Raw genomic sequence first — 10,384 nt, forward strand, 5'->3', positions numbered from 1 at the left:
TTGAACCCATGCTTAACTCTTTTTTTCATTTACATGTCACGTCTAATCCATCAAGGAATCCTTTGGCTCTACCTTCAAATATATCCTGAATCTAACTACTTCTCACCACCTTCACAGCTACCATCTTGTTCTAACCCACTACTTTCTCTAACCTTCCACCCTAGTCCCCTACAGCCTATTGACAACACGATAGGCATACTGATTCCTTAAAAAGCCAGTCAGATCATGAGATGCCTTTGCTTAACGCTTCCTAAGGACTCCTCATATCACTAAAAGTATAAGCAAAAGTTTTTACAATTGTCTGCAGGGCCCTATGTGTTATGGTCCTCTTTCATTTCTCCACTGTAACTTCCTGCTTCTCTTCCCCTTGTTTACTCTGCTCCAGACACATGGGTCTCCTTGCTCCTTCTTGAAAATCTAAGCACACTCTTCCTTATAATCTTTGTCCTTGCTCATCTCTCTACTTGCCATGTTTATACATACCTCTCTCCTTCAATTACTTCAAGCCTTCATTCAATTTTATCTGTTCAATGGGGCTTCCTCTGATCACTCAATATAAAATAAAATTGCAAACTACCCCCATCCTTGACATTCCTTATGCCTCCATCTGCTTTATTTTTCTCTGTATCATTTACTATCTTCTAATATAATAATTTATTTGTCTTTTTTATTACGTCTTCTTTACTAGGAAGTAAATCTCATTAAGGCAAGAATATTTTGTCTGTTTTAATCACTGCTGTATTCCCAGTATATGTAGAATAGCACATAGTAAATGGTCAATGACTAATCGGCAAATGAATAAACCCTAATATCAAACTCTAAGGTTATCTACAGAATTCCAAATTTGAATTTACTGTAAACATATGTGTGACAATACATTACCTCAACTGAATCTATGTTAATGTTTAGATAATTCTAAATTAGTTTTAATTTGAAGCACAAAAAGACAATGGAAATCTTGGGTGGTGATTGTTGTACGTTAATCATTCTACATATGATTGAGCCTAAACAGTATTGATGAACAAGCATCATAACCTAGTTTGCAAAGTAATTAATTTGCGTTTTTAAGAAATACTTAGACACATTGCAGCCTTCCCATTAAAAATTATTTTTTAATTAATGTGTATTAAAGAACAATTAGGATGTTAAGTCAAGAGACCTCAATGACTGCAATAGAAATGAGACAGATACTACAAGAAAGTCACCTGATTTGAAATTTGTCTCCAAAATGATACAAAAAAATAAATCTATAGCATCTGGGTTTCCTGTCTCCATACCTCATGTTTGAAAGCTCCTTCTTGAATCTAAATCTAGCCATCATTTCAATTCTATTGTTGTAGAAACAATTCACTAGGAACTGAACAATTTGTCATTTAGACTTGTGAAGGGAACTCTATTCCATTTTATCAAGCAGGCATGTACACTTTTGCTATCAAAACAGAGAATTTATGACTCACCTACTTTAACACCACACAAAGGCACAAGGACCATATCCCCATTCAGTCCACCATTATGAAGGTTATAAAGAAATCTTGTGTCTTACCTGTTGGTTGAGTTCTTTTTTGATAGATTCGTATTCCTCGGGGATTTTCCATTTTAATTAATGAGTGAATATCAGTGCCATTAAACCGGTTTATCCTTATGATATTGAAGTTATCAGAATTGGTTGCATACAAATAGTCTTCAAACACGGTTATACCATAAAGATGTCTGACCTATAAAGAGGGGCAATAACTATGATTTTTAATTATGCTGCTTTCAACTTGAAAGGAAAAATCGATTGCTATTTACCACTGTGGAAAATTCCCATAGTAGGAGAGTCAGAAGCATATTATCATTTATTTTCTCTCAAAGAATTCAAAATTTCACTAATTTAAAAATTTTCCCTGAGAAGAAAACATTATGCAGTGGTGTATACAGCAGTTCCAAATGTATGGAAGAGAATTTTATTGACATATCATTAAGAAAACATGTTCAGTAGCTACTTATCAAAGGCGAGTGAGAACCAAACTTTCAAGCATATTCAATAATATGCTTATAGCACTGTTATATAAAATTAGAAATATTTTTATGGGCTGCTTGTTCCCATAGTCATGGATATATAGAATCTGTGAAAGCATAGCTGCCTGTGAAAGGACTGACTGAGAAAGCACCTTTGAATATTTGTTTTATAAGTTCAAAATCCCATTTTTTTTTAAATCACAGGTTAAATTTAGATGCATACTTGCCCCAGCATGGAAAATAAATAATGAAATCACATATTTGGAATAATTGTAAATAAAATGTCAGCATTTTACTCAGAAATTAAATTCTTTCTAAAGCCTATTCATAATGGAAATAATACTATTTGCTCTGAGAATAACACTGTTTATTGCTGTCCATGACACTCTAACCATGTAACTCTCCTCCTTGGCAGAGGTCTTGGGAATTGTAGGGAGGAACAGACATCTTAAAGTCATGAAAGGCTTCCAGCAAAGCAGAGGAAGAATGAGTATACCGATTTTTCTCATACCAGGGCACAAACTAGGCCCATTGCCTCTGTGTATTCTTTGCGTTATACTCAATTTAAAATGGTTCTGGTCCAGGACACAGTGGTGCTGACAATTGATTTGCTGTAAAGTTTTTGATGAAAAAGCATTTGACATTATTCTTTGGCATTATATTGCACTTTTAGTGCACTTTTAGTATAGATTTGTAGTTAAGAGAATTTTAGAAAGTATGTATGGCTTAACTTTAAAAAACATTTTGTGTGTGTGTGTGTGTGAGGAAAATTGGCCCTGAGCTAACTCCTGTTGCCAATCTTCTTCTTTTTGTTTAGGAAGATTGTTACTGAGCTAGCATCTGTGCCAATCTTCCTCTATTTTGTATGGGGGACACTGCCACAGCATGGCTTGATGAGTGGTGTGTAGGTCCACACCCAGGATCTGAACTCATGACCCCCAGGCTGCTGAAGCAAAGCATATGAACTTAACCACTACGCCACTGAGCCAGGCCCTGTAAAAATTTTTAGAGAACAACACTACAAAATTTTCTATTTTGAGTAAGAAATCTCATCAATTCCGTACTTTAAGCTAAAGTATTTGATTTGTTATCTTCCTAGCATATGTGACTCATCATTACTCCTTCTGGTCCTCTCACATGAGACGTGACTAAAAGAAGACTGGCTTTTGCATGTTGTTTTTGGATCATATCTCATTTCTACATGTCTAGGCTAGAAATGAAAGATAGGAATTAATGGAGAGAATCATTCCATGTGAAACCCCAAATAATCTTTTTCTATATTAGTGTTATTACTCCGCAGTAGGTGTGTGTGTGTGTGTGAGAGAGAGAGGGAAAGAGAGAGTGGGCATGCACGTATTTACTAGTATCACTTTCCACATAGCTGACATCATATTCACTAAATATACCTGGGGCCCAATTTTGACTTGGGCAATACTTTTTTGCTATAAAAATTACAAGCAAGATGAACTCTTCCATTACCATTAATCTCAGGTATGCTTCGTTCAAAGTTTGGGGTCATCTGTCTGGGAGTGTGTGGTTGTGGCACACACACATTGCATTCTACATAACTGCCAATCCACACCCCAGGAGAGAAAGCACAGCTACAGAGGGGGAAATTGGTCAGGGTAGAAAACATGTTCACACAGGAAAGATCAAATTGTACTCACTGCCTCTCTGCCTTCCTTCAGAAGGGGCTGTTCCAGTAAAGCAAGTACATTGTTGCCTGCTCTGCTAATTACCCACAGCAGAGGTGGGAGGAGCTGCGAGTGGTGGATAGACCATTCTGCCTACAACCCAAATACTTCAAAAAATTTATCTATGTTGGATTACTTAGTGGTAGACTAAGCATATGTTTAGGGAACCAGTAAAACACAGGCAATAGAAATGAAAAAAATGGATAATTAAAAACTTCAGACATTAAAACTTTTTAAAGTAGACATGGGAAAATCATTTGAATTCCTTATCCTTGTTTCAAGGTTTAAAATTTTAATTGCACATAGGTAAAAAGAAGGTCCACCATAACCATTTTAGAGATCAGGTCTTCTAAAGGTCATACCGAAGGCTTGCCCAAAAAAATCAAGGTTTTTAAGATAGTTGAAAGTGACAAAGAAATAACTGGCCTCACCTCTAATATTGAACACTTTGATTTTTTTAACCACCCAGATTAGTGCATTTGTTTGTCTGCCAAGGAAGGGGAAAGAAATTCATTGTTAAAAGCTGATTAGAATGGAAAAGTAACTTTAAGGGAGCATTACAGAATATTCTCGCCTTGTATTGCAAAAGAAAGCAAAGAGATTCACATATTTCAGCTCCGTAGAAGAAGAATCTCAAATGAAATTAGTACAACCAGTGAGGTAAAATTTAAATTAAAACGGTGCACCAACGATTAGGGCTTATTTCCACTTAAAGATCTCCTTTAGGTGTTTACTGAGTGTTATCTGCAAAAACTTGTAATGCAGCAAGGGAAAACCTATATACAATGGAAAAATTTTTTGACCTCGGTGACTTTGACAGAATTCTCATTTTAGAAAGTACTTGAATACATCAGAAGGAAAAATTTAATTCAACCTATTAAAATAATAATGATACTTTTGTAAGCAGGCATTTGCTTTTGTTAGCAAAATACCTCCAGTGCCACATGGGACAGATGATGGTCAGTTCCCTATGAATGATCTATTTAAACTAGTTCTTAATAAGTAGGTCATAGCATCTGTCCTACGTTAATACTTTCTTTGCTTACTAGTACAGCATTTTTATTGTTTTATTTTTATTTTCATTGGTTTTTCTTTTGTGTGCCTTGTTGTTAATAGAGAGAAGAAGGGAGGGAGAGGCATCTCCAATATTATGGAATGCACTGTGAAAACAACATTCTCCTGTATAGGAAATACATCACAGTTTTTATGATCCATGGTAGCCTGACGTCATAAGAAATTTGCAACATTGTAATTTCAGGTTACAATGAAATTCTTCCTAGTATAATACCATTTATTTTATTACCTTAGCAGCATTTTCTAACAAAATTGTACTTACTTGTCTGCCTTGAATGATAGTATGTCTGTTTTTTCCTTGATAGTCCACTACTTCCACATAGTCCAAGTAAAGATCCACCCAGTAAACCAGTTTGTTGACTAGGTCTAGTGCCAGCGCAGCTGGCTGCTCCGTCTTTGAATCAATTATCCTTGTTCTGTTCATCCCATCCATGTCACATCGCTCCACTTTGGCTACATTCCCATAGTCAGTAAAGAAAAGTTTTCTGTTGAACGAAAACGAAATGTTAAAGTAGAGGGAGGGAAAAAGGCATATTCAATAGAACCATCTGTAAAAAACAGAACTTTTCATTCTAATTTATTTCAGTGGTTACATCTGTTAGCTTCCCATAACCATTTCCATATAACATCACTCATAAACAGAGAAATCTGCTAATGAATATTGCAGGGCATAAGGGAGCAGGTTAACCAACAACTGTAAAATTTCCCCAAAACGAATCATTATGGTGGGTTTATTTTTGTATCAGGGAAGTGTTTCTTTAAGCTTCATAGAGCTGATAACACATACACCACAGAAAATGCCTGTAGCCCATTTGGTATAAGCTTCGGAAGCGAGCCAAGTCACCAGGCCAGGGTACGTGAGTTATCAGGCTTTATCTTCAACCTGCTTTTCAAATTTCCTGGTAACGTCTGTCTCCTATAAAAGCTATTATGTGGAGCTCAGTAATGCTATGAGTGGTAGGGAATAGCAAACCTGGAATGGAATTAAGCAAATGGAAATGCAAATATGCTGTGTGTAGCAATGGAAATAAAACATACATGATCCCTCTAAAACCAATGCCAAATTCTCCCAAATATTCCCACATCACAAAACTTCATATAGGAAATGCAGGCAATTTCTCCTCATTTTCTCTTTATATATTTTGAAGAAAAGTCTGAAAACCAATGTTGACCCAGAGACAAGAAATTCTTCCATGAAGCACTAACACTCAAAGGTTTCAATACCTCCAAAACTTTGGTGTCTAATATTTGATTAGCATTCACTATGTTTAGTAAATACAAATCAATTTCAATTAACCTGACAGCATTTTAACAAGATTACCTGCTCATGAGACTAAATTACATTTGTAAATAGAAGACCATCTTGCCTTGACTTAAATACGATGGCAAGAATAATCCAATTTACAGTGACTGAGCAATATTAATATTACCTAGAATATAGAGTATTTGATTTTACAAACTTAGTGAATTAGTTTTTAGTTACTTTTCCCAATGTCCTTGTATTATCTAACAGTATCAGTTATCTTTCAAGCTAAAACATATTATTTAAACTATAATTTAGCTCTTTCTGCTGTGGGAGGCTTTGAGTAATTATTAAACACTAATGCATACTGTTCTGTGATAGTGCAAGCCAGATCTTATTATGAGTAAATATTTCCCCAAATGTTTTTGAAAGATCAATTTATCACAAATTAAAAGTTATTTTTCAAGTAACTTCTAGTCAGGTGAAGAGCTTTCTATTCGAATGAAGAATAAATAAAACAGTATATGGTGCTATGCTTTATTGTCATGCTAAACGCTCAAACCTCTGCTCCCCTGCTAGCTCATGCTTGCTCTCTTGTATGGACTCTCTCTCGAACGCGCTCCCTTTCTCTCTCTCCCATCTTGCATCTCCTCTTTCTTCACTTGTAAATCCATTTGTTCATAGCTATTCCAAGTTAAATTACTCTAGCTGTAGAACATTGCCCACTATTCCTGTTATGGGCAGCTCTCTTTCTCACCCCATACCAAAACGTCTCCCTTTTTAAGTTTTCTTTTCTGACTGGTTCACTTCACAGAGCTGAAGAGATGCTGGTGTGCAGGTAGCTTGGCTTTGGGTGTAGAGTTGGAGGCTCTGACATACTACGTGTAGTGTGATATGCACAGACTATGTATAGATAGATGAAGCAGGTGATTGAAACTATCTACGTGGTATGGAAGAGGAAAGATGAGTCTGCAGATGGAGACTTCTCTGAAGCCATCTTGAGAGGATTTAATGAGATGTGATCTCAAAAGGAAAAAAAGGCGTGCCAGACAAGAACCATGGAGGCATGCTGTTGGAAAAAAGAAGACCAAATATGATCAGAGGTTATGGTCAAGGATAAAACACAGACTCTCTTAGAAGTCTGAAGGAGAAAGTTCCAGGATAAAGGACTGGGGTGACTGGCTAGGTCATTCACCTCACAAAATAAAAAAGAACATAGATTAAGAACATGCCATTGAATTTGGTATTTGTTAAAATACTAGTAATTTTTGGCACTTCTGTTTGAAAAGTTTAGTTATGCAGGAAGAGTGAACCAGGTGATGATGAAAAGGGTCAGGAAAATATAAATTATTCTTCCAAGAAGATTTTCAGTGATATTGACCTACTATTGCAGGAATGATTCAAGTGATTCTCATATTTGTTCCAGGTCATAATAAAACTGGTTGAAGTAACTCTCTATCCGAATAAGTCTCAGCCAAAGTATAAAAAAATCTAAGTATATGATTCATCAAAATTTTACTGTTTTAATGGAAGTGTAAAATCAGAAGAACAGGAGGCCTTTGGGTATGTGAAGTGGCACTGAGCTAGAAGAAACTGAAGAAGCTGTCATTGTCCCTCCAGCACATGGCAGAATAACTAATGCCCAGTGGAGACGTAAAAGTTGTTCTTTACACTAAGTTGAACCCATGTAGACCTCAGAATACTTACTACAATGAGCTCTGTTCACTTATAATTGAAATGCAAGAAATGGAAATGTCCTCCGGGATAATAGTACTAAGACCATAAAACTGTAAGCAGTTCAGTACCCATAGTCACATGATTATATAGATATTTCTTTGTTTGCTAGTTTTAGCATCGTTTAATTTTAGTTAAAATTTCCTACTACTGTTACAAAGAAAAGCTTCATTCCCAGGGCAATCTTTAATTGAGGCATGGTTGTATCATAATTGATAAACAAAAGTTAAAGTTTGTAATTTATCTAAAATCTAACTAAACTTCATTTGTGATATAAGTGTAGCTGGGTTGAAAAATCATTCTTTTGTTTTCTATAAAATATTTGTCCAAATCTTAGAAAAAGCAAATAGTACTACATGAACCCCATTATCTCATTGATCCTTAGAATTACCTCTAAGATAGAAGGTGCAGATTATTTCTATTTACAGATGAAATAGGCTCAAACTACACATAGTCAGCCATGGTCAAGTCACAACATGAATGTCTGTCATGTGTTTTGCTTTTAACTCATTATTTGGAAATAATTTTGAACTTAAGGAAAGTTGTAAGAATAGTAGAATAAATCCCTATATTCCTCACCTGTACTTATCAGTTGTTCATCTTTTGTCCCTCTGGTTATTTCATGTACTGTCTGAACCATCTGACAGTAAATTGCAGACATCATGATGGATACTTTACACCCAAATACTGCAGCCTGCATCTCCTAAGTACAAGGACATTTTCTTCCATAACCTCAATAGACCTATCAAAATCAACACTTTTAATACTGATACAATATATAGTTTTTATTCAAATTTTGCCTCTTGGCCAGTAATGTTCTATGTAGTGAAAATTCCTTTTTTTCAGAATCCAATCCAATTGCATTTAATTGTCTTTTCTCTCTGGACTCCTTTAGTCCTGAGTGGTTCTTCAGCCTTCCTTTGTTGTTCATGGTGTTACCATTTCTAAAAGGTAAACATAAGTTGTCGTGAAGAATATCCCTATTTTGAGTGTGCCTTGTTTTTCTCATAATTAGATTATGATGCCTTTTGAACTGAAGTGCAATAGTTTTGTACTTTATTGTTCTTGCGCCTAGGGCTTAGAAACCATGGGTAAGACTGTGATTTACCCCAGAAATTCCATAAGAAGCAGCACAGATGGTGGTTTGGAACCTCATTTATTCCATCTTATTCAGTATTTTCTGAACACTTAGCTCTCTTCACTTCGAGGGATCTCCGCCACCCTTTCAGCATCTCCTCCCACCAGGAGCCGAGTATCTTGTGCTGCTTCTAGTACAGCAGGGCCGCTAGGATAGTACTCTGCCTGTTGAACTCATGGTGGATGCTGGAGATCATTCTCAAATCTGTGCTATGCCCCCTTCCCTCAGCATTGCAATATTGACATTTCTTCTCTCCCTGTTCTTTCCTGTGGTACCAATTATTTTTTATTCTCTAGCAGAAAGGAGAAATTAAATTGAGACTGTTATTCTTTTGTTCTTCACTTATTTTTTGAATGTCCTTCTATTCAATTCTCATTAACACCAATTTTAAAATAAAACAATATTCTAACTGCTATCTCCATTTCTAAGATATGTTTAACTATTAGTTCATAAAGGATAGGGACATTTCTCTTAAACTTTCAGTTTTTCATCCAATCCATTAGTCTTATAATTCAGCATCTGCATAACTAGGAGTTTATCATTTTGACTTCCTTATCTCATCAGACATGGGAAACTGATTTTATCTGACATCTTTGTTGATTATATGAGTAGCCCTGTTTTACTATAGATGTTTAAATTTTATACAGTTGAAGATAGTAAGAAACTTTGAGTATTGTTGGCAAACTTGCCTGACATAAATCAACAGTCACAAAAGGAGCACTCACAGACAGTGACAGAGCACTGTGCTCACAAGTTTATGGCTTCAATCATCCCTACACTTTCAAGCAAAGCAATCGTTACCCATACTGACATCTTAAAACATGTATTTTTTTTTCTTTAGCTGATAAAAATAAGGCTTTTGCCAGTGATATCCATTTTTAAATGATACTTCTGTGCTTCCGTAATTTGTTCAAAAAGACAAAGGGGAATTTACACACATCAGTGTCCTGTCCACATCCTTCAACTTGGTAGTCAACCCTGGTTTTGTGTCACCATTCTTACCCCTAACATTTTGGTTATAGATTAATGATGGAATTTAGAAATTTTCAGAGTTCTCACAATGAAATTACTTACCATTCATTTTAACTGATTAAAAATGAGGCTATATAACAAGAGTTTGTTTAGGGAGTAGATGAGAGGGGATTAAGACATAAACCTAGGGGCCCATATATTGCCAGATTTAAAAAAAAAAAACATTGTTCTGATTAAGCCTAGCAAACTCTTCATGTTTATTAATCACATGTTAATGTAGATAACTGCATTTCTTTACATTTTAGAAAAATATATATATTCCTCGGCAAGGATTATGTTAGGAATTTCATTTTTCAGTCTTATTTTTAAAATAATTGTGTTATCCAAATAGCATCAATAGTAATAAAACTTTCTCTTCCATTGTATGTACAAAAATTGAACAAGAAAGCAATTTTCCATAGTATATAGAGTAATTAAAGTATACTTAGAATTAAAGTAGGAATATTAAATATTTAGCTTTGCAATTCT

At 35.3% G+C, this 10,384-nt stretch overlaps 1 protein-coding gene across 1 annotated transcript in view; it reads right to left on the reverse strand.

Moving 5' to 3' along the window:
* LOC124233810 (low-density lipoprotein receptor-related protein 1B-like) overlaps window positions 1–8,677 on the reverse strand; it is a 792,861-nt gene extending 784,184 nt beyond the window's left edge. Inside the window, exons 1-3 of the mRNA XM_046651030.1 lie at window positions 8,547–8,677; window positions 5,032–5,254; window positions 1,544–1,715 (exon numbers count right to left, since the gene is read on the reverse strand). Coding sequence (XP_046506986.1) covers window positions 1,544–1,715; window positions 5,032–5,254; window positions 8,547–8,677 — 526 coding nt within the window. The remainder of the gene's footprint in view (window positions 1–1,543; window positions 1,716–5,031; window positions 5,255–8,546) is intronic.
* Between the last annotated feature and the right edge of the window lie 1,707 nt (window positions 8,678–10,384).

Source organism: Equus quagga, unplaced genomic scaffold (assembly GCF_021613505.1).
Source record: "Equus quagga isolate Etosha38 unplaced genomic scaffold, UCLA_HA_Equagga_1.0 251_RagTag, whole genome shotgun sequence".
NCBI classification, from domain to species: Eukaryota; Metazoa; Chordata; class Mammalia; order Perissodactyla; family Equidae; genus Equus; species Equus quagga.